Source organism: Sus scrofa, chromosome 6 (assembly GCF_054392235.1).
Source record: "Sus scrofa isolate SSC_HxYL_T2T_F1_AM1 chromosome 6, Sscrofa_HxYL_maternal_Yorkshire_Landrace_v2.0, whole genome shotgun sequence".
Classification (NCBI taxonomy): domain Eukaryota; kingdom Metazoa; phylum Chordata; class Mammalia; order Artiodactyla; family Suidae; genus Sus; species Sus scrofa.
Window position 1 is genome coordinate 103,947,136 of NC_139388.1, and position 25,814 is coordinate 103,972,949.

The 25,814-nt window shown below is 42.5% G+C and overlaps 1 protein-coding gene across 20 annotated transcripts in view; it reads right to left on the reverse strand.

The window, feature by feature from the left end:
- PTPRM (protein tyrosine phosphatase receptor type M) overlaps positions 1–25,814 on the reverse strand; it is a 749,885-nt gene that overhangs the window by 122,114 nt on the left and 601,957 nt on the right. For all 20 annotated transcript variants that reach the window (XM_084964179.1, XM_084964175.1, XM_084964177.1 and 17 more), the window contains one exon: positions 22,663–22,850. In XM_084964179.1, coding sequence (XP_084820305.1) covers positions 22,663–22,850 — 188 coding nt within the window. The remainder of the gene's footprint in view (positions 1–22,662; positions 22,851–25,814) is intronic.

Here is a 25,814-nt window from a genome sequence, read left to right on the forward strand (position 1 = left end):
GCCAGACAGAGAAAGACAAATGTCACGTGAGATCGCTTATACACGGCATCTTAAAAAAAGATACAAATAAACTTATTTATAAAACAGAAATAGAACCACAGACACAGAAAACAAACTTATGGTTACCAAAGGGGAAAGGATAAATTAGGAGTTTGGGGTTAAAGATACACGTTACTGTATATGAAATAATCAACCAGGACCTGGCATATAGCACAGGGAAGTATACTCAATATCTTTTAATAGCCTATAATGAAAAAGAATCTGAAAAAGTACACATATGAGAATCACTTTGCTGTATACCTGAAACGAACAAACCATTGTAAATCATCTAGACATCAATTTTAAAAGAGGAAGTAAATGGTGCATGCTATCTACAGAAATACATCTCTGGGTGGAAAACCAGGGTGATAAAAAGAGTGAACAGAATACTACTCAGCCATAAAAAAGAATGAAATAATGCCATTGGCAGCAACATGGGTGCAACTAGGGATTCTCATACTAATGAAGTAAGTCAGAAAGAGAAAGACCAATATCATATGCTATCATGTTTATGTAGCATCTAAAATGTGGCTCAATGAACCTAACTACAAAACAGAAACAGACTCACAGAGAACAGACTTGTGGTTGCCAAGAAGGAGAGGGGAAGGAGTGGAATGGACGGGGAATTTGGGGTTAGTTAATGCAAACTATTACATTTAGAATGGATAAGAGATGAGGTCCTACTGTACAGCACAGGGAATTATATCCAATCTCTTGGGATAAAACATGATGGAGGAGAGTATGAGGAAAAAAATATATGTATGACCGGGTCACTTTGCTCTACAGCAGGAATTGGCACGACACTGTAAATCAACTATAATAAAACATAAAATGCAAATAAAAAAGAGTGAACATTTCAATAGGTAGGAGAGCTTGGGCTGCTCCGGATGGGCAGACCCAGCATTCCTGGTGAGCTCATTCCTGCTTCTGCATCCATCACATCTGGGGGCTCCATTCAGAGTTCACCAGGATGCTATGTGCCATGGCTCCTTTCTCATTTTCAGCAGCTACACGCAATTTTGCACCTACCCAAGAACTTCAAATGAACTCATAGGCAATTACATTTCCACTGAAATGTATAATGTGATCAGGTCTTTCATTTATTTATTTTTTCATTTTGCCTCTGCTCTCACTGACTCCCGCAGCAATCCCTCAATCAGAAGTGAAGGTGGAGGCTTAATGACTTTATGTATAATTTAGTTTTCTGCATAGAGCTCCTCACTTTCTCTTCTCTATGAGCTCAGGAGAGCACGGCAGTTTATCGGATCTATAAGGATAGCAAAGACATATATTCCAGCTCTACCTTTTTGTCCTAGGATTTCTTTCCTTAGAACCATGCACTCAAGTTAAATTAGCTGCCGTAAAATATCACAAACGTTCAGCCTGGGAAACGGCAGCTGTTTTTGTTTTTTGCATCGCTTCCCAAATGAGAACTTTTAAGAAACTCTGACTGCTGTATAAATACTCTTTTACAAAGATTCTTGACCTTTCTTTCTCATTAGGTCCCTTAGAGCCTGGTCTAGGTATTTTCTTGGATTATACAGGCGGAATGTCCTGAGAAGCACATAGAGGAGTGTGGCTAAAAAAGAGCTAAAAAACTAGTATGTGCCACCCATTCACAATTCCATAACGAAACATCACACATCCAGAGAACAGAATCCTACTGTGCAGACATGCTCAGTGTCTTCCATAGCTTTTTCCCTGATCCCACTTTTCTTCCTACTCATGTGAAATTATAGGCACGCAAAATACGTTGCCTTTTCCATTTAAATCATTGTTACTTGAAGACTCTAGCACTCACTGTGCTAGAGGCAGAAACTATTTTAAAAAGCCGTAGGCCTTCCAGAAGCACACGTACCATATTCAGGGGGACGCTTCCCAGCGTGCGATGCCATGAGAGCTTTAAACAAAGTGCACACAACTCCACACCCCCACAAAGCCACGTGCTTTTAAAAATCCCCATCACTTTAAACTTAGCTTTTATCTTCGAGGATTTTACTTAGATTCTGAAAGCTGTGTAATTGGAAGACTGATTTTTGAAATATGTTTAGATTGAACATTGACGAATGATCTCAAGGCCTCTTTCCCACCCTTCCTTTGCTTGATCACACCTACTGCACTTACTGGGAAAAAGTATTACAATGTTAAGGGCAATATGGCAATATGTTGGTGGCTGGGGCCAAGCCCACCTGGTTCCCTTCAGCCTCCTGTCGGCCCCTTCAACGTTTTTGCTTTTGCTTTTAAATGTTATTGGAGTATAGCTGACTTACAATGTTGTATTTGTTTCGGGTGTACAGCAGAACGAATCAGTTATACATATAAATACATCCATTCTTTCTTCCCATATAGGTTATTGCAGAATATTGAGCAGATGTCCCCGTGTTCTAGAGTAGGTCCTTTAAATTATCTATTTTACATACAGTAGGGTGTATATTTTATCCCACCCTCTTAATTTATCCCTCCCCACTTCGGTTTCCCCCTATGGGAACCTACGTTTGGCTTCAAAGTCCCGTGTGTGTTAACTGGAGCAAACCTATACTTGCACCCGACACTCAACACTTTCATATAAAGTGAATATTGTACACACAAAATGAACAAAACCAAGTCGGTTTACAAGGTGAATGTTCTTACATCAACACCATGTAGTCAGGCAGTCAATACATTTAACTTCCAGTATTTCAACATTTGCGGATATTTTAGGAAATGTGACCTGCCATGCACCCCAATTTGTAGAAAGTTCCTGACATTCACAGGATTCCCTGTTCCGACTGTCTGATCTTTTCCACTTCTCCAGTATTTAAGGATGGGGGAAGCAAATTCTCCATGTTGTACCCAGAAGGTGTGGCTGTGCTGGGTTCAAATCCAGGGCCCTTAGGGGCTTAGTGACCTGCTAAGAGCTGATCCTCTCTAAGCCTGTTTCCTCCCGCCAGGGTGGGAGGGTGTGGGTGTGGTTTGATCTTATCTCTTTCAACGAGATAATATGTGGATGGGTTGAGCATGGTGTGGCCCATGGCTGATGCCTAACCAATGGTCGTTGCTATTACGCTAAAAATGCTGACGACTCTAACCACCACCCCAAAGACGTCCCCCTATCTGGTTCTAATAATTTTCAAAACCATGAAGTTATAATGATTGCTTGTCAAACTTTGGCATCACTGGTCTGTGCTAACATCTCATAGGACAGTCCTGTAAAGAGTTCCCTGTCCCAGTCACCCACCCTGCTCATTAGGGGCTACGCGTGGTATGGAGACCACCCCAAAGAACAGAAAGACGGCCTCGTCCCAGAGCAGATACAATCCAGGGTCTCAGTCACATGACAGATGGCAAAGGGCTCAGAGCAGTGTATACAGAGAGGCTACACTACATAGCACGGACCCTCAGGGTGTAAAGGTTTGGAGAAAGGAGAGACCAAGGGTGGCTCTGGGAGACTTGAGCTGGTCCTCTTAGAACTGACCAGAAGGAGCTGACAGGTGGAGGGAGACAGGAGTGGGCTCCACGCACAAGCAAGTGATGCCTGCAACCAGGATGGAGGAGTGCGAAGGAGGGGAAAAGAGGAGACTGTCTGACCCGAGTGAGAGCCTTTGATCACACAGCAGAAGGCTACAAGGAGTGGGCTGAGGATCACTGATGGGGTGGCATAAGCCCCCGGTGCTTTAGACACTGGGTGTTTCTGAGCACAGAGAAGAGCGAAGTCTGGTGGTGGTTGAAGAACTGATTTGACCAGAGATGGTGGCTTGAAGCTCTGGCAGGGACCCAAGAAGGGAGGGCGCCAATCCAGAGCAGGGTGATAAGGCCTCCTTATATCTCTGCACACATTTGTGGATGTGGACGTGGGCTGTCACCCCACAATAGTCCTGTGAGGGAGACATCATTCCTTCTCGTAAACGAGGAGTTGGAGGGGCAGGCCAGAAACGCAACTGCAGCAGAGTCTCCCCTTGTGTCAGGTGCCCAAGGAACATTCCAGGAGAACTTTTGTGTGTGTGTGTGTGTGTGTGTGTGTGTGTGTGTGTGTGTGTTTTGGGGGGGATCATGCTTGTGGCACGTAGAAGTTCCTGGGATGGAACCTGTGCCACAGCAGTGACAGCACCAGGTCCTTAACCTCCAGGCCACTGGGGAACTCCCAGGAGAACTTTTTAAAATAGGTGTGTCTTGTATTTAGTAGCCAGCACAGCAAAGTTGACTGAGAGAGAGTTGGATGAGACAGGGTCTGCACAGAAGCAATGGGCCTTGTTTGAAACATCTGGCGACGTTAAGTCTTTCTGCCCTGATTCATGCCTCGCCTGAACAGTCCAGAGCTTCTTTACTGACCTGCTCTTAGATTTGCTTTCCTGCAAAGGTCTGAATACCAGAGAATCTCTTAGAAGCATTAAAGTCTTTGCTTTTCATGATTAACCTCCTTGTAGATCAAATGGACACATTGAGAGTGGATGCTGTGATTCTTATTATATGCTTAATCACAATTTAAAAATCTAGTATTAATTTTTTCTGCAGTCGCCTTCGCACAGAACATACCAGTTGCAGGCTGCAGAAGAAACATGTTTTCCACAATGTTAGCCTTTGGGCTAAAGGACAATCACATACGTCTCATAAATTCAGGGGAGACCCCGCTAATGGTCCTTCAACACAGGAGGCTGGAATGGGGTCTGATACCAATCAAAATCCCAAGGGGCCTCTGCCTTGATTAATTATGTATGCAAGAGCTTGACAGTGATGCTGCAGGAATGTCTCCAAAGGACAGAGAACTCTGGCTCCCACCCACCTTTGCTCAAAGTTGGTGAAGTTTTCCCAGCGGGGTGTTGGGGCATTTCCAGTGTTGCCCAGGCCCTCTCTTTAGGGCTCTGAGTGTCTAACAGTACTTCTGAGGGTCCGTGTGGGGAAGCATTTATAGGTCTAATTATTTAACAAATGCTCGGAGGGATGTCATTATGAAAAATGGTCCTCCAAGAGCAATGGCAGCACAGCACAGGCACCGATTAAATTATTGGACACAACTGCCAGTTCACAAGAATCATGGCGGCCACCACTCAAAACAATTTTGGGGGAAAACTATTGGCAAGAGTCATTTGGGAAAAGTATTGGAAAAGCAATTATAAAGAAGTATTTATTTTATGGGAACATTGATGTCAAATATTGGCACTTATTGAAATAAAAAAGCATTAGTGTTACCTGACCAATGCAGTCATTATGGCTAGAACTCAAACACAGAAGTTAAAACATTCTATTTTAAAAAAGAGACAAAACACCATGTTCTGCAACCCACCCTACATTTTTTAAAATAGTTAAGAGGTCAGATACTCATATTGCAACAGAACAAAGCGGGGGGGGAATGTATACATGTAAGGATAACTTGATCCCCTTGCAGTACAGTGGGAAAAAAATAAATAAAAAAATAAAAAAATAGGTAAGAGGTCAATGGCATTAATAAGCTTTGTGCCAGGCTATAAACAAAAAGTGGACAAGAAAAACTGGACACCAAGATTCTAAACAATGCATAAACCACCGAAGACTCCATGAAAGAAGTACTCCTGGCCAAGAAGGCACAGAGCAGCATGACAATGAGTGCTGCCAATCAGTTCCATCCCCCGTGCCATGCGATGCTCTGAGCACAGTGATGCTGACTGGAGCCTGCTGGGGGTGGTCAGTGGGTGCCCCGCCCACAGTCAGAACTAAAACAGAGAGGAGTTTCCAAAGGGCTGGGGAAAAGGGGCAGACTGCACGGAGTTTTTCAGCAGAGCACTTTTGCATCCATTTTAAATTATTTATCCAGCTCCATTTTCTCTTCCTGCTCGGCAGACTTACAGGACAGGGTGTACGGTTCCTAAACACGGGCAAGCCCTGAGCTGAACTGCACACATACCTCATGAAAGACTCATCTAGACCAACTACCACTCCTGGGTCTGCTGATTCCTCCCAGCCTCCGATAACTGAGAAGATGTCTTCACGGGGACGATCTTGTTTAAAAATTAGACCTTTTATAACCTATGTGTCCACCGACAGATGAATGGAGAAGGATGTGGTACGTATATACGATGGAATACTTCTCAGCCATAGAAAGAATGAAATAATGCCATTTGCACCATGGAGAGACATAGAGATGACCACACTAAGTGAAGTCAGTCAGACAAAGACTAATATCATAGACTATCACTTATATATGGAATCTAAAATATGACATAAATGAACTTATCCACAAAATGGGAAGAGACTCCCAGACATATAGAACACACTTGGGCTGCCAAGGGGAAGAGGGGCTGGGGGAGGGAAGGACTGGGAGTTTGGGATTAGCAGATGCACACTATTACAAAGGCGATGGATAAACAACAAGGTGTTATTGTGCAGCACAGGTAACTCTACTCAACATCCTGTGATAAACCATAACGGAAAAGAATATGAAGAAGAATACATACATACATAACTGAATCACCGCGCCGTACAGCAGAAACACAACACTGTAAATCAACTGTACCTCAAGAAAATAAATTTAAAAAGAGGATAACACCAAAAAAAAAAAAAAAATCCGAGCTTTTAGATATAGCTCCAAAGGCTCAGCAGTGGAAGGAAGAGAGGAAGGAAGACAGCTGTGATGGGAGGTGTGAGGGCTTGGCTGAAGTCCAGGCTACGGGCAGAGAGGAGGGGAGAGGAAGATGGATGACGAGCCTAGGGAAGCATGAAAGAAGAGGTAACAGCAGAGAGAGTGGGGCATAACATCCCATTATTTTCAAAACCACTGTGATTCAGAGGAACATCGAGCAGGCAAGAAGCTCATGTGTGTGACCAAAACTAGAGATGCATGTAACAAAGGGAAGTCAGATAAAGATGCTCAGTCCACCCACGGATACATCCCATGTGGAAAGATGAGGAGCAGAACTGGGGCCAGGGCAGAAGTAAAGGGTCTACAACCAGAGGGAGAGAAGTACGAACAGCTATAGCAGAAAGCATCTCCGGTGACAGGAGGATGATGGTCGAGTGTGACAACCCTCCTTGGTAACCAAGCAAAGGGGAACAGAGGCCCCACGGCAAGGGAAGCCCGGCCGCCATGGTTACAAGCCTGCAAGCCCTGCTGGAATTAGGTGATGAGCAGGTTGAAAACCTGGTTTTAGGATGTAAGAAACATACATGGTCTTTGGCAGATGCCTAATTACTCCCAAAGGAGAAAATAAAAAGGGATCGTTTTAAGGATAGCAGCCGAGATGTATGTATTCACCTTTTTAATCCCAGGGTCTAGCACTGAGGGCCTTGGCAGATAACTGCTGAATGCATGAAGGAGCAAATTAAGGAAATAGTACCTTGCAGCTGCTACAAATTCCAGGGAATCTTTGTTCTCAGGCAATCTCCATATCAGGAGATATTTACAGGGGAAGAGATATCCAAGAGGAGAAAGTTAAGCAAAAAATTTAATTCTGGATTTAAAAATATACACACTAACGTTTCTATAATGACTAGTAAAAGAAATAAATGTATAAGTTCCAAATCAGTAGAGGGAAAAATATGAGACAGAAATTCAACTAAGTAAAAATAGGCAAGAAAAGTGGGGTGGAGGGAAGAAACATAAGAAAAAGTGGAACACACATAACTCACAAAATAAGGTGACAGACATTAAAAAATATCAGTAATGACAACAAATTAAAAATGTACTAAGTGGCAACTTAGCAGACTTTAAAGGTAAAAGCTATTAGACTTTTAAAGGTAAAAGCAGAAATAATAAAATCCAGCCATATGCTATTTACAAGAGACCCAATTAAAATAGGGAGATTGAAAGTATATCTAGGAAAATACTAATTAGAAGGAAACTGGCACAGTTATAGTGAAATTAGACCAAATAAACTAACGACAATATTAGTGTCTAATGATGAAATGTCCAATTCACTTGGAAGACACAATTCTAAACTTATAATTACCTAATAACTTGGCTTCAAAATATATGACTTCTTTTAACCTATCTCTTTCAGTAACAGATTTAACAGGCAAAAAGCTAGTAAACTTACTTAGTAAAATTTTAATGGCAAATTTTTAAAAAGCCTTGATCTAAAAATATATAGAAAATGGCCCCCAGCACTGTTATTAAGAATGCATAAAATGTTTAAGAAAACTGATCATGTGTAAGGCTCTAAACAATGTCCACAAGTGCCAATGAATTTTCTCTGATCATAATACATTTAAGCTAGAAATTATTAATAAAAAGATAACCAAAAAATTTCTCATGCATGGAGAAATAAAACACACACTCTTGCACTCACATGGCTCTAAATAATGCATGGGTCAAAAAAGTAATTGCAAGGAAATTAAAAAAACATTCAATGGTAACTACTCAACTGTTACTTAGAGGGAAAATTAATAGTTTTTTTTTTTTTTTCTTTTATGGCTGCACCCATGGCATGTGGAAGTTCCCAGGCCAGGGATCAAATCCAAGCCACAGCTGCGATCTACACCACAGCTAGGGCAACACTGGATCCTTTAACCCACTGTGCTGGGCTGGGGATTGAACCCATGCCTCTGTGGTGACCTGAGCCACTATAGTTGGATTCTTAACCCACTGTACCACAGTGGGAACTCCCCAAATTAGGTTTAAATAAATGCACATATCAGAAAAAGGTCACTTTGCTACACAACAGAGGTTGAAGAAACATTGTAAATCAACTATACTGTAGTAAAAAATTTTTAAAAGGAATGACTAAAAATTAATGTGTTCATAGCACATCACTTAAGAAAAAGAACAGAATAAACTCAAAGAAAGGATGAGGAAATTAATAAAGGTCAGGAAGAGTAGAGATTTTTAAAAAAATGCCATGCAAATGATCAACAAGGCCAAAGGTTATCTCTTTGAAGCAACTAATAAAACCAACAAAATGTTGTTAAGAATAGTCAAGAAAGAAGAGAAAAGGTACAAATAAACACTGTTAATGATGATAAAAAGGCAACATGAGTGCAGACAAGAAAACTAGATAATATGAAAATATAAACAAATGCATACCTGAGTAAAAAAATTAAACAAAATGCACAATTCCTTTGAAAATATTCACTATAAAACTAACTTGAGAAAAACTAGAAATCCAGAATAGTCTTATAGCTACTGAAAGAAATTAGTAATTAACAATTTTAACATGAGCTAGTTTTGTAGGTGAGTTCTAAAGATAATTTGAACCGACAATGAACTCTTTTAAGAGAATAGAAAGAATAGAAAATGCTAATTCATTTTAAAAAGCAGATATAGTTTTCATTCTAAAATGAGAAGAGAGAAATATAAGAAGGATCATGGAGAGACTAGTCACTCATAGACACAGATACCAAAATCACTATGAAAAGTCTTTTGCAATATTTAGTACATGGCAATATTTAGTACTTTAGTACCAAGTCAGGTTTATTCAGGAATGAAGGGTTGGTTCGATATTAGAATATTAACTACATTAATGAATTTACCACACTTGGATATTAAAAGAGAGAAAATAATTATTTCATATAACAATAAAGGCTGAAAAAGCCCTTCTATCAAGTTCGGTATTTATCCATGGCAAATAATATTAATAAACCAGAAATGGAAGGGAATTAAACTAATTATAACTAATCTTTAATCATTAAAAGCTTTTTCTCTGAAAACCAGGTCAAAGGCAATGATGCTTGCCAACCTAAGTTTTATTCAATGTTGTGCTGGAAGTTCTAGTCAGCTTTATATGCAAGGAAAAATAAATAAAATATATAAGGATTAGGAAGAAACAAAACTCTCAGTAATGAGAGTTGACATGATTTCTCCATGGAAAACTCTAAAATAATCTACAGCGAAATAACTGAGATAAAGACTGCTAAGAAATGCTTCTGGAAAAGGAGCAATATACAAAGGCAACAGCATATGTGTGTGTGTGGTGTGTGTGTGTGTGTACCTATAAATATACATATATTTATACACATACTCTATTTACTTGCAATAAAAAGAAATGTATTTTTTAAATGCTATTACCATAACAAAAAGCATACATAAATAAAAGATGTATAAGATTTTGTGGAGAACACTCTGCCGAAAAAGATAAAAGAAGATCCAAATACACAGAAGCATAAACCATATTAAGATATAAAGATCCAATATTGCCAAGAATTCAATTTTCCCAAGCTTTATAAAGGGACCCATGGAATTCCAAGCAAACTACACAGAGTTCTTCATAAAGCTGACTGCAGAAAATGTCCACAGTTTTCATGGACCAGGGGATTAAAGCTTAAGGACAGCCAAGCATAGAAGAGGTCTTACAAGTCAGTGGGTATGGTTAACACCCTAGTAAAAAAAAGAGGCAAAGCATATGAACAGTTCACAAAAGAAAATTTTCACCTGGCTGTCTTGTTTCAAATGGAACAATAATGAGATACTCTTTTTTTTCCTTTTTTAACCTATCAAACTGGCCAAGACTATCTATCTATCTATATATATACACTAATGCTTATTTTTGTGCTAGTGTGTTGAGGTAAGCATTTTATGGAGTGCTAATGGCAAGTGCGAATTGGCTCAATTTTTCTGGAAAGCAAGTTGCCAATATGCATAAAGAACCTGAAGCATTTTATATACTTTGAACCGATAATTCCACCTCTTGAAATCTAACTATAGAAAATAATGGAGGTAAATCCAAAGAATTATTCCCAGCACCATTCGGGGCCAAGACACAGGCACATTTGTGACATAATGTGAAGTGGGAAAACAAGACATAAAACTATTTATATAAAGATTCTAACGCATTAAGATATTGGGTGGGAACTTACTGGACATTGAGAGGTTTATGGGTAGTATTCATTGTCTTTTTTTTTTTTTTTCTTCCTTTACACGTTTCTTAAAATATCCAAATTTCTTTCAAAAATTATGTGTTGTCTTAAAAGGAAAATAACAAGAAAATCAGGACCTGGGAGCCTTTAAAAATGTATTTTGTTACTCTGCATCCTTAAAACTGTTTTTCATCATTAAAATAGAGAAAAAATAAAAGCAAGCATTCTCTTTAGGCAGATAAATTACGTTAATTGGATTTATAGTATATTCTCTTCATGTTTCAAGAAGTAAGCTGAAAATACACTTAGTAATCAGCCAAGTAAAATATTTTGGCCATAAAATTGGCAAGGAACGCAAATGCATAATTACCTAAAGCACATAAATACAATACATATAAAAACATACGCTGTGTATTTATAATTAGCACTGAATGCATTACAATTACTCAGTATCTTTTGTGTAATCTCTCTGATGCAAACAGATAAAAGACTTTCCATGTGTCCCTAAAGGGCAACAATAGAAGATAAAGGGAGTGGAGAGTTGTCTAAGACACTGAATAGTAGGTGAATTCCATCATGGACCTAAAACTACTTCTATTTTCCGAAGATGCAATAAAAGAAGTTGGGGAGTTCCCATCATAGCGCAGTGGTTAACGAATCTGACTAGGAACCATGAGGTTGCGGGTTCGATCCCTGCCCTTGCTCAGTGGGTTGACGATCTGGCGTTCCCGTGAGCTGTGGTGTAGGTCGCAGACACGGCTCGGATCCCATGTTGCTGTGGCTCTGGTGTAGGCTGGCAGCTATAGCTCTGATTAGACCCCTGGCCTGGGAACCTCCATATGCCGCGGGAGTGGCCCAAGAAATGGCAAAAAGACCAAAAAAAAAAATAAATAAATAAAATAAATAAATAAATAAATAAAAATAAAAAATAAAAGAAGTTGGAAGAGTCAGCATGCTCTCTTTTAAGAAATGGCAAAAAGACCAAAAAAAATAAAATAAAATAAATAAATAAATAAATAAAAATAAAAAATAAAAGAAGTTGGAAGAGTCAGCATGCTCTCTTTTCAGAGACAGGATGGGTCAGAAAGATTATGGGCTCTGATTCAACATTATTTTGGTCTGAATAATACATAACAGTAATGTGAATTTATACAATCTAAAATGTGAAATAAAGTAATTCAAAAATTACTTATATTAATCCATATATTTCCTTAATACTTGCAGTCCTTACAAAGGGGACAGTGGGGATTAGGGATGTACTGGAATATTGAGCATAAATACATTCCGGACACGGTGAGGACTTGATTCAAAAATGTACTAGTAGCTTCACTGAATCCTCTCAACTTGGCCTTCCCAGTGTCTCAGAGATGGAGCCGGGGTTACAGGTGAGAGTGGAAGGAGGTTGAAATGGGGAAGAGAGAGGAAGGGGTAGAAACCCCCTCATTTAGAAATGCTGAATATACTCAAAACTGGCAAGAGAGGGCCAGGGAACTGCTCGTGGGTCCCAAGTAATGGGCAGGCTACTGTTCTCGGGCAGCTGGTTAGGGGTGCCCACTGGAAAACACCCCACCCATGGGGCAACGTCAACAAAGCAGGGGTTTGGCATCATCAAGGTGATGGCTTGAGTAATGACGGAGAGATATCCATCGAGCGCTTGGTCATCACAGCTGATCCAGCTGCTTCTGGGAAGTGGTTCACTCAGGGGTCTGGGGTTAGGGTTTCAGCGAGACTCTTCAATGACATGACAGGTCAAAGACTTGGGACCCAGGCCTCTAAATGCCCATCCACTGTCCTTTCTTCTTCCCAGTGCTCCTTCTTTGAAAAAAAAAAAAAATTGCCTTTTTAACTGGTTATTCTGTGCATCATTTAGTCAAAGCTTAGAGGTGTTATCTTGGTTCTGCCTGGAGGTCCGATCCAAGCTTGTCCCCTATATGTTGTATCATCTCACTGCAAAAAAGACTCAGCCTCTTCCAGAGAGAATTTCTGAGATAACCCTGCACTTTTGCACGCAGCTTATGTCACGTCTACACCTCGTCTTCTCCCTCCTTCTACGGGGCTGGTTGGCAGTGATGCAACAATCCAAGGAGGCAGCCCATGGGGTCTCTGACTCCAGAGCCACAGCTCGACTTTAGCTTATCCCTGGTCCTGGTGGGTTTTGGACAAGCCAGGCTGCCTGCTATCTGCCGAGTAATTTTCCTGTATTACTTGACCAGGAGAAACTAGAGCAGGAGAGGAGTCATGTCGGAGTGACCTCGCTCCTGGAGCTGGGCTGCTGAGCGGGTTTAGCGGGCAGCATCTGCTACTGCTGAGAAGTTGAAATGAACCAGAGTTGGCTGGGTCCTCTGCCAAAGGACAGAACAGTTCAAAGCAAATAAAACTGCACGGAGGAAAACAACGCCCCTGCCATGAAATCCCAAGTCACATCAACAGAACACAAGGCTGACTTCTGCAGGTCTGTGTTTCTGCGTGTTGCCTGAGGAAGTTACATGGGGTAGCGGGAGGAACACGGCCTCTGGAGTCAACAGACTATGGAGTAAATCCCACCACTCCCAAACGGCACCTGGGTATGATTATAATGTAAAACACTGTGCTTAGCAAGAGCTAGATATGTCTTTCTATTTCTCTGTGTGGGCATCTATATAGACTGCTAGCCCATGAGGTGTCACACCAAGGCAGGCACCATCAACACTGTCATCCAAATTCTAGGAATCAAGCAAGATTCCACAAAAAGCCCATCCCTCAAAAGCTTGCTCCCCCCAAAACACATCCATGATAACACAAATCACTCTTATGAGCTTTGATTCTGTGCAGGATGATATATAGTTTCTCTCTTGAAACAGTCATGATATGAAACGCTCTAGATAATTCTGCACTAGTCACTTTGGGGGTTAAAAAAGAAATTAGAGCAAACATGGAATAAAGACATTGATCTTCAATTTTAAAACACATGGTTGGCATTCAGCAAGTAAAATGATCCCACGGAAGCATGCCATGCTTCCTGATTTTAAGTGGTGGGTATGGGTGAGGCTCAGGTTGGTCAGCACGGTGTTTTCCTGGTTGGGCGCTGCTCACCCACTCGATCCTAAACGATGGTCTGTACCATTCTGAGGGGGTATTTTTAACAGTGCTCTCCCTCTTTAATTTCATTCCCCCTCCTAGGCATGTATGTGTTGAAATTCACTGAAATTAGTGCAACAAATGTAAAGTAACTTATATTTAGTACTGTTTCTCAAATATCTATTGAATAATCAATTACTATGTAGCTTACCACATTATCAGTTAATATACTATCCACTCTATTATCAATTATTACACTGGCCCCTGCATTATCATTACATCGCCCACGGCATTATCAATTATTACATAGCCCACTGCATTATCACTTATCACATTGCTCAAGCTATCATCAATTATCACACTGCCCACTGTATTAGCAATTATTACACTGCCTATTGAATTATCAATTACCGAAGTGCCTACTACATGATCAATATTACATTGCCCTCTATATTATCATTGCCTGTGATAAGACTGTGGACAGACGGTCTCTCTGACTGGGAGATTGGGGGTGGGGACGCCTCAGGAGGAGGTAACACCTGCATTGGGTCTGAAGGGATCTGGCAGGTGATGGAGGAGCTGCGAGTCACTCCGGACAGAATCCATGACCAGAAGGGGCCTAGCGAGAGCAAGGTGCTTAGGTGCTTAGGTGTTTAGGTGTGAGGTGGTGAGTAACCCAGAGGAGCTGGGCCCTGAGGCTCAGGGAGGGAGGCAGCTGCAGCTACGACTGAAGCCTGGAGCAAGGCTGGGGCCACATCCTGGACACCGAGTGGCTCTGCTCAGGGGGTTCCTATCATCGCAAAGATTCCAGAGCGGGTTTCTTTTGGTGTTAAATGGGCTAACATCTAGGTTTCACAAAAAAAGGTGGATGCAGAGTGGAGGACAGATTTGAAAGGGGAGATTAAATGATGAGCTAGGGGCTGTTTCTAGGGTGTGGGCAGGAGATGCGGGTGGCTAGTGGGCTCGGGAGGGAGGGGCGGAACTGGAAAGGCGAGTGGGGAGGTAGGCAGGGCTGGCGCTGCTGACTGGAGGGGAGGGTGAGGGCGGGCAAGGTGACACTGTCAAAGCCGGATGGGCCGAGGTAGTGGGGAATGACAGCATCCAGCTGACGCCAGGCATGCCAGAAGGTGGCAGGTGCTGGGGCACAGGCACCCTGGCAGTCCCCTCTGGGCCCCGTCCTGAGGCTAACGCCATCTGACACTAAAAGCATGTCAACAAGTGGGGACGGTGCCTGACTCCTCCAGGGGACATAAAGAAAATTCTAATGACCCCTTCAACATGGAAACCAGAGGGCCGACAAACGGACTTCACACAAACTAGAAAAGGTCTTCCACCACGAATCTCAGAAGGAGGATGGAAAATTGTGGGAAATAGTTTTTCACCAAATTTTCTGAAGTTTTCTGAGTCCATGATCTTATCAGGGGTGGGGCAAAAGGAGACTGGATTTAAAAAAAAAAATCGGCTAACACTTACGAGGCCTTGAAAGCAAGCACGATGACACGGCGCATTCAACGAATAACACAGGCACTTTTATATTCGCAGGTTAGAAAAAAATCTACCAAGTATTCGTAGTAAAATCAACTGTCTCTGTTGCGTTATTTAAAAATCTGCAGAAATTTTCATCTACTGACAAAGTATTCATAAACAGGTTCACTTGATTTGCCCCAAACAGCGAGAAGCAGCCTCAAAATTCCAGTTAGAATTTTTATCATTTTCTTATGGACCTGGCTCAGCATCACCATAATAATTAAAAGAAAAAAAAAAAAAACATGTCAAAACTCACTTGGCTGCTGCAGCCATTGCAGGCGCAGCTGTTGCGATTCTTAATGTATTTGCAGCGCTCGCCAAGGCTCCCCAAACTCCCCATCCTTGGCTTTCAATGGTTTTGTTTTGTTTGTTTTGTATCCTGTGGGACAGAAAATAACCTGCATTGATTGTGGCGATTGATGGACTCAGCTGGTGCCTCAGAATATGAAAAGGGAGTGGAAAAGCACATCTGAAAAGTGTGTGGGCTGGAGGTGAGCCGAGGGGGCGCCTCCACTGTGGACAACGCACAAGCACAGCCCAGCTGGGTCACAATGGTTCCAGCAGGTACAGAACACAAAGCACCTCTTGTTCCACCTGCGCCCCCGTCTCTGTTCTCAAAACCAAGCAAGGGGGCCGCTGGGCCCAGTCCTTAGAACTTTTCTAGACATACCTGTACCTGCAATTCCCTCTCTGCCCACTAGCCCCCCACCGGGCAGAAGCCAGCACGGACACCCTCCTGCCCATGCTGCAGCCTGCTCACCTGAGGATGCTGGCCTGTCTTCCCAGCTGATGGCCTTTCTGACTAAGAGCCTTTCAACAGGAATGAGAACTGCAGCCTCCGTGGGGAGGAGGTGGTTTTCAGGGAGTGGTTTTCTCTTTCCAGTTTTCACTGATTTTGGAGGTCAAGTGAGACATTTTAATAACAATACCGTCTTGGCTTGCCACACATTGTCAAATACAGACAAAGGCATCAAATAGAACACTGGGCTTCTGTTTACCAAAATTGGCTGTTTTACTTAGAAAACAGAGGGAAAGATGAGAGGGGGAAATATACAATCCACATATTTTAAAAAGATCTCCAACGAGCTACATTTTTTTTGTTTTTCGTTTTTTTAAAATCCAGGTTCCTTGGAAAAACGCTTAAGTTATACTTAAGCCTGAAGATTCTAGCATAAAGTCTCCAATCCTCAAGTTTAAATTGAGCACAAAAACAATCTCCACACTCAATTATAAAATTAATCACGTGTGTTCATGTCCTAGAGAAACACACAGGAGAAAAGCAGGTGCGGTCAGGGTAGCGCTTTTCTAAATACCTTTAGGTATGTATGTACACACACATGTATTTTTTGAAGAGGAGCGGCCAGGAATTACTTAGCTTTATACAGTTCGGCTCTCATGACTGGAAGATAAATGTTTGTGCTCCCGAACGACATTGATTATTGGCTAATGAAATAGTACCACCTGTGTTTTCCAGGAGGCACTTGGTGGACGTGGTTTTAAATTGCTGTCCTTCCTTGATCTTAATTTTACAATGAGGGCAACATACTTCCTCTCAGAAGGACACAACCATTTTCCTGCAGAAGGTCAACGTTTCTCTGCTTGGATCCCAAAGACACTTGGGATCAGTCCAAAAACTGAGGACTAAAGAAGGCCCTCTGGGGACGCCAGAGGGGCAGGAATTGGCTCTCCAACTCTGCAGGGCCGCCTGTGAGGCTAGGACGCCCTCTGTCCCACTCAGCAGCTGGGAGCAGTTTGCAGCTGTAATGCTGCCAGGTCCAGGGCGGGGCCTCCTGGCTCGCAGCTGAGCTGGAGAATTTTCCTTTTCATTCCAGGTGATAAAGGCAGGGGTGGATGGCTCAACCCCGCCTCCCTGAGTACAACCCTCTCCTTTCTCAGTCCTGGTAAATCACTGATCTTGCTCAGGGGGTTGGCTCTCCATGTGGGAGAGAGACTGGCTCCCTTTTGGTAGCAACGTGAGCAAACCGGCCCTTCCACTGGGTTCGTTGTTCTCCCGAGAGTCTCCATCCGTTCTCTGCTGACAACTTGCCATTTTCTGTTCAGTTCCGCCTGTTTACTTTTTTATTGTGAGTCATGTCTGAGTTGCTTTTGAATCAAATTATTGCATTTCCCTGATGAGAGGTGCCATATGACCATCTTGTTAGAATAAAATCAAATAAGAGATCTGCACTCAGCACTGCTCTCTTATCCCACCCCGTCTCCCCTCTGGTTTGGATGCACTTCTGTTGGCTCCTTGAGTGGTAATGAACCTTTCCAGGGCTCAGGCCAGTTTTAAGACATCGCTGTCTTGGAAAAGATGAAGATGGATTGGTTGAAACAGTGCCAACAGAGAGAAGCTCACTCTTTCAAAACTACTTTACAGTCTAAATGGCTGATGTTTCCTGATGTCCATGGATTGAAAAAAAGCCAGAAAGGCCGATGGGGCAGTTATGCTGAGGTCTCTACGGCAACCTGAGGCTTTCTTGGCATTTCATCCCCAGGGAGGCGTCAGTGTCAAGGTGGTTCATTGCTTCGCCAAGTCTCAGAGCCAAGCATTGCTCTGTACTTTTTAAAAGAGGCTAGAGGGATGCAGTTTCTATTACACTTTTTCAGTAAATACATTTTTCCTCTTCCTTTTATTTATTTTTTTTTGGGGGGGCTGTTGTCTATTATTGTTAAAGCAGTTCCTGTGTGCCTTGTACAACAGCATTTAAAAATTAAGCTGTTTAGAGTTCCCGTTGTGGCTCAGTGGGTTAAGGACCCAACGTAGTATCTGTGAGGATATGGGTTTGATCCCTGGCCTCGATCTGTGGGTTAAGGATCTGGTGTTGCTGTAAGTTGCAGCAAAGGTTGCAGATGTGGCTCAGATCTGAGTTGCTGTGGCTGTGGTATAGATTGATTCGACCAGCTGAAGCTTTGATTCAACACGTGGTGTGGGAACTTCCATATACCGCAGGTGAGGCTGTAAAAAGGAAAAAAAAAAAATTCAGCGATTTGTATGAAGAGATCTCCCTCCAAGTACGGAATCAGACGCATGTTACCAACATCCTTCTGCTCTTCCAACGGCAGCCGGAATGATGCCCCAGCTTCTCTGTGGGACACCGTGCCCTGTATGACAGAGCCCTGACTGCCGCATTCTCTTGCTTTCATGTCTACCCAGAATCCCACTCCTTTGCCGTCTCCTGGACACCTCCTACTCATCCTTCGAGGAAAAAGTCATCTTGCTCGTCTTTCCATCTTGCTCCAGGCCTTCAAAGTACTAATGCAAATCTGCCCTGAAGGGTTTTCTGGAGGCACTGCAACCACTCTGTGACCATGTCCCCTGCTGAGTGAGCCTTCTGTGGGCACGCAGTCTCCTCTGTGTCCCCAGCCCTCCGTCCCAAGCAGTGTCAGATTCATTCCAAGTGCTAGGTACTCTCCAGTAAACTAACGAGTACGACTTAAACCTTCCTCTAAATCTGACTTTGCAAAGACACTAATAGAACAACTGTTTTTTTAAAAAAATATTCTGTGGCCTATCGTTACATCATCTCTTAGGACTTTTCATAGAAATGAAAATACTATTTCAACAATAAAAGGTGACAGCATATATTTTAAAATATTAACTGAGTTTCATATACACAGTTAGTACGATTTGGTATAAGTATGTTCCAAGCACCACTGGGACATACTTATACTAACAAATCATTCACTGTTTATCTGAGGTTTAGGTTTAACTGAGCACACTATATTTTATTTGGTAAGCTATAAGAAAAAAAGAATAAGTTACAGGATGTAATGATCAGTACCAGCAGTACGGTAAATAATATCACAATAACTTTGGTGCATAATGTATAAACATATCAAGTCACCATGCTATACACCTGAAACTAATATAAGTCAACTATATGCCAATTTTTTAGAAAAAATATTTAACCTTTTTCTCAGTTCTCAAACTCTTTATCCACAGAATTAAACCTACCTATTTAAGTTTTTTTTTTTTTTTTTTTTTTTGCTTTTTAGGGCTGCACCTGTGGCATATGGAAGTTCCCAGACTAGGGGTAGACTCAGAGCTGTAGCTTCCAGCCTACAGCACAGCCACAGCAACGAGAGATCCAAGCCATATCTGCGACCTACACCACAAGCTCTTGGCAACGTGGGATTCTCAATCCACTGAGGGATGCCAGGGATCAAACTCGCATCCTCATGGATAATAGTCAGGTTTGTTACCGCTGAGCCACAATAGGAACTCTGCTTAAGTTATTTTTTAATGATATATATGATACCTGGCGAGGGAATTGCCTAGCTCTATAGATGAAGCAAAAAATGTACTGAGCCTTTTCTATATAATGATGGGCTCCATCTACGCAGAGCACTGAATACAAGAGAGGCACTGAAATGGTCATTGACACAGCTTTCTTGTAAAGAACACTGTGTGAACACCTTCTTTTGAAGCCTATTATAAACTAGTACTTTCCTCCTTTACTAGCTCATGCTTCCATGAATGTCAGATTCAGTTCTAGCACGTCTGAGGCATTACATGAGCAAATCCTCACAATGCACTTATGAGGTTGATAACTACAGTCATCCCATTTTACAGATGGGGACACTGAAGCCCAGGATGTTAGACAGTCTGACCCAGGCTGAGCTGGAATGTCTGGCACCAGAACCCCTTCCCAAACCTCAGCCTCAGTATCTGATCCATGAAATTCCAACCACATTGGGCAGCCACACGGACCTGACGGTCCGTGTGGGTTTAAGAGAAGGATGCACATTCACTGCAAGATTCGAAGAGGTACGTTTGGTTAGAGTTCTAAAGTCAAGTGACCTTTAAAACACAACTGCATACGGATTTTCCAGATTCAACCAAGGATCCTGTGGGCACTGAAGCGAGGCAAGGATTTGGGCTGGAGGTGAGATACAGCCAGTGTCCTCGTCCCTCTGTGGCCACTCTATAGGTTTAGCTCCTGCCACCATTGCTCCTCTGGTCCCAATGACTGTGTCCCACCATGGTCCCACCGCCCACATCCCCACCCTGGCCCCCAGGGAATCAATGACCCAAAAATTACTGCGTGCTAGGATTATCCCTGTCAGATCTTTCCATCTCAGGTCTCTCCCAATAGCACCTTCCTATTTGTTTTATCTTTCTTCTCTCATATATGTTCTTTTATCATTTTTTTCCCTTCCTCCTCCCCCCCTTTTTTTTTTAAAGCCGATAATGGTTTTGGCCTTGAAAAGTTTTTACTCCCCCATGCCAGCTTCATTGAGATACAGTTGACATATAACACTGTAACTTTAAGCTATAACGTGATGGCTTAGGATACCCCTATATGTTACTTTTAAACAGTCCCCCTGACCTGCTGAATAGTGAGCATGAGCCAAAGAGTTCTTTAAAATGTAATTAATGACATTTTATTTCAGAGTATAACAACTCAATGAATCACCAATTATAACATGCTTAAATGGAGTATAAAGAGTTTCAGTTTGTACTTACACATCATATTTCTTCAGGAGATTTGAATAGGAACTAATTTCCTGCATATTTTCACACTTGCGCTATCTATGGTGTGTTATTGGAAGTCCTAAGGTTGGTATTTGAAAATAGTCCATGAAAAACTGGACTCAGGTTATTTTATGAATTGTTATTTGAGCCTATAACTAATCTCTTTGACATTAACATCTTTAATCAGCGTTAGAGCCATAGCTGCATCCAGAAGACGGGAGAGAACTAAAGACATCAGCTCTATTCATTAGGCTTCTATTTTCTCAATAACCTAATTTTGTCTTTCATAAGATATTAATGCTTTTGGAAGGCTTGCTCTTAATCCTATTAATTTCTAAGCTAGCCTTTAAAAGTTCAGGAGGAAATATGCAAAGGCAGTCAATTTCAGTGAATTATACATTAAATCATTGAAGGTAAACCGAAGAATTTCAGGATGGCTAAAATGCAGAACTTCATCTGGAAATATTTTCTGGACCTAAATCAAACCCCCGGGGCCCAGTTTGGGTGATTTTCCAAGGCTCTGTAGTCTTCTGAGCTGAAGTCACTGACAAAACAGGGGGACACATATGTCATCAAAGTGTGTCTGTGTCCTCGCCTGCAGTGGACAAAGCCTGGGTCTTAAGAGAAGTGGAGCAGTGGCCTGGGTCTGACTGCTCTAATGAGGCTTTGGTGATTCAGCTAAATCCAAGACAAGGTAGCATGCAGGGCACAAAGTGAAGTGTCATGTGGCTCTCCCAAGAGGAGAAAGAAGCAGAGTTTGGACCCAGTAGGATTTGGAGGTGGTAAGAACTGATTTTAAAAATACTCTAATTCCCAACCAAGAGTTAGTCAGGTAGACGCAGTCCCTGGGACACATCCTTAGATTTAAAAAGCCACACAGCTATACCATCCTCCCCCCACCCCTTTTTTCTGCCCCACCCACAACATAAGGAGTTCCTGGGCCAGGGATTGAATCTGAGCTGCAGCTGTGACCAACGCCACAGCTGAGGCAATGCTTGATCCTTAACCCGCTGTGTCAGGTTGGGGATCAAACCAGCACCATTATAGAGACAACGCCAGATCCTTAACCCACTGTGCCACGGCAGGAACTTCCACGATCCTATTTTTACAGTAAGCATACCGATACTAAATCTTCACCAACGACTGTGAACTAATTTTATTTAATAAGAGAGAAATCTAAGGCCCCTCCCCCCCCACCTCTGCTCGCTCTCTCTCACACACACACACTCTCTCAGTGAGGGTGTGCTCTTCTGAACCAGCCTTCTACAAATCAATTAATTCTCTTTAGTTCATGAACAGCTTTCCAACAGAATTAGCTCAGGACAGAGGCTGTGAAAGGGGTGAGGCCTACATTTTACAGCCAGTGTGAGAGTGTGTATCACTGTTTCTGGAAACGTCCTCAGGGCTGCCAGCACAGATCCCGGGACGGCGACCTGCTCCCTGGGCTGGCAGGACAATGACAGCTGTCAAGGCTGTGACACCAGCCAGTCCCCTTACTGCCATCTAATCTCCACAGGACATCCTGATTGGTCTACAAGAGTTTTAGGTGGACAGCTTCTTCCTGAAGTAACATTCAGAACTATTGGGTCTTATAGGAAAAACCTAGAAAGGTGATTAGGAATGGGGCAGAGGGTGCCTCTGTTCTCATGACACATTTATGCGGAATGAAGACTCAGGGGAAGAAGTATCCTTCCTCTTTCCATTCAACCTATGACGGCTTCTTGGTGGCCGGACAGAAATGGAGCTGGGATGAAACACCTGGCCCTTCCAGCGGCCTCCTGGAAGTCCCACCCAGACCCAGGTGGGGGCTGCGTGCTCACCTCATACTCCTCCTTGAAGCCGTAGCCCTCGGCGCACTTCATCTGTGTGATGTGCTGGAGCAGGTCGGCCACCCGGATGGCGGGGTGGAGCTGCCCGGTCTGGTAGGGCACGTCAGCTGGCTCACGCTTCTTGTAGGTGTGGGACTGCACCAAGCTGCTGGTGTCACTGGCCATCGTGTGCGTCTCATCTGGGAAAAGAAGGCCGTGGAGAAAGTGAGGGACCACCGGGGCTACACGGGGTGACCGAGGATCTAAGAAGCGGTTGCTGGTATCCCCTCAATCTACAGCTGCAACTATCCCCAGGACAGCTCAGCAAGAAAGAAAATTTCAAGGTTTAGAAATATAAATGGGGTTGGCGAGACCGTTAGGGATGCGGCAGGAATCTTTGTGTTTACAAAGCAGTCCAAACGATCTATTGCTTTGACAAAGCTGGTTGGTAAGAATCCTTTAGCCTTCGAGTGCTGAAGCACATTGAAGTTTCGGTCTGAAACTTCACCAAGGCCTGGTGCAAAACCAGTCTTGCATTCTTCCCAAGACTCATGACCTAGGTGGTAGGATGACGGAAATCGACTCTGTACAAATGTTCCATGAGCAAAGTAAAAGTGCACAAAATGGGTTGGCTTACGAAGCTAGCAATGAAAATGTGGACTTGACACATGAGATCCAGGGTAAGTGGGGGGAAAGAAACCGGGACTGGTCGGATGGGTCACTTTGCATGCTCCAGGATCAGAAAGCTGGACAGGACACGGTGGACCAACACGGCACTCGTGGGATGCTCTACAAGAGTTAACATGCAGGCCAACACACAGCAGAGCCAGCTGGCTTTGTCCGAATCTATAGATAAGACCCGCCCCCCCCATTCCCTCCACACCTTCTCCATGGGGCGGGCGCATGGGGGGACTTACCATTTATAGGCACTTTTAAGAAGATACATATCAGGAGAAAAGAGGAGGAGAAAAAGGAAACAGGGCATAAGCAAGAGTACTGCGTGAATAATTACAGGTAGTTTTTATTTTGTGCTTTAATTTTACAGTTACGTTTCCTAGTCACAGGTGGTCAGAGGGCAAAGCCTCAGTTTTCCCATCATGTTAGGATGGAGGTATTTAATTTAAGCACTCAATTACAAAAAGGAGGTTAAAATGGTATCCTAATTGCTTTTCGTCCCCCATGAACCAAATAATGACTAAATAAGTCTTATTTGTACTTGACACATTTTCTCACTTAAAATGTCTTGAACAAGTCAACCAAATTGTACTGCAAAATTAATGTCAAAATTTGGTCAAATAAGCCTAAAGAGGCCATATTTTAATGGAAGACTCCAAGAAAATTAGATTAATGAACTGCAGAAATTGTAGCTATTAAAAAATGTCTTAGGCAGGAAAGTGCTATTAGGTTAAGGGTTCTACATTCTACAGGTTAACACATAAAAAAATGCTGAATCTCTTTAGCCATTTTATGATTGAGGATGTGTCTCATCAAAATACAGTGCGAAAGTCACTTAAAATGAGAACATTAAGTCAAAATTGATTTCAGGTGTAAAGAATGAAAACATATAAGAAAAGATACGTTCAATTTTTTTTAAACGACCAGATTGTTTATCAATAGGGAATTCGGCTATGGGTTTTTGTTTGTTTGTTTAAACAAAGGAGTTCAGCTCCAAAGGAACTTTAGTTTAATTTGGTGAGCTGGGCCTGGTTTGGAAACCTCACTTCCATTTGCATCGCAAAGCACCTGGGATGCATGGTATGAGGGTGGCACACAGGTGTGTAGCTATGTGCTGCTGCTGAAATGGTACCTGGATCACTACAAGGTGGCCAAAGACACAAAGACAAAATAAAAAAGGTGGAGGGTTGATTTTATGACTTTTTTTTTTTTTCATTTGGATTTGCTTTGAAATTTAGAAATTCATATACTCCCCTCTGTTAGGACAGTCGCAAATAAACTGGGACACTTGTACATCAGATTTGCTGGCTGACAGCTGCCAGGCTCACAAAGCGGGGTGAGGCTCCCTGCTGAAGCTCTGAATCCCTGGAGCTTTTAGCTGCTCCAGCAGGAAGTTCTGTTCTCTATTCTCAAATAAATGGAACAGTAATTAGTTTCCCCCCGTGCCTCTCTCGCTCTCTCAGTTTTGTATCTTTGGGGATGAACATAATTAAATGCCCTCCATTGTGGGCTGACCTTCTAAACCTCCCCTCAAGGAATCATGTGGTCTGTCTCATGGTTCCGATGGAGACCTAGCAGTGCTCTGATCCCAGGGTGAGGCATTCTTGGAAGCTTGAAGGCCACAGAGCGGCCACCACTGTCACATTGCATGTGCTGTCCCCCACTGCATTATGACATCTTGACTTCATTACTGTGTGGACACATCTCAAAGCATTTAAACACAACTGAGATCACCTGAGAAAACAACACTATTACCTAGTACACAGATGCAGAAGAGGAAATAAAAGGTTTCTTGTGTGATATCTGTTCTAAAATTGGGTCACCTACACTAACAGAAAATCTTGATTCCACCAAAATTAGTGATTAATCAGTTTCCTGTGACTTTTTCAAAAAGAATCATAATCGATAAAATATATCATTTGTCATTAACATCTTATATTTGTTAAAAATTACCCACCGACAATTTTTAAATTAAAAATTATGCCTAAGAAGAAATCAGTAATAAAGCCTCTCACTAACAGTCCTATGGTTTTCTAAGAACTGAGAATTCATTCCACCTACATTCTTTAATAGATTATCCTGAATTTTCAACAAACCAGTTGAAAAATCTTGAAGTGAATGCTGTTTTTGATGTTAAGCAGGTCCTGCCTAGCTATCCAACTATCCATCTAATTATCTAATTTTTTTTGGAAAGAAAATGATATAAAGGCACACTGAAGAAGCTTTATAATTAGGCCTGGGCACCTTGGCACGTGAGAATAAGAGGCTCCAGAGGATTAAATTGTGCCAAGCTCTGAGTCACAACAAAACATGTCTTTTTTTTTTTTTTCTTTTTATAGGGGCCACACCTGTGGCATCTGGAAGTTCCCAGGCTAGGGTTAGAATCGGAGCTACAGCTGCCAGCCTACACAGCCATGCAGGATCCAAGCCTCGTCTGCAACCTACACTACAGTTCGTGGCAACACTAGATCCTTAACACACTGAGCCAG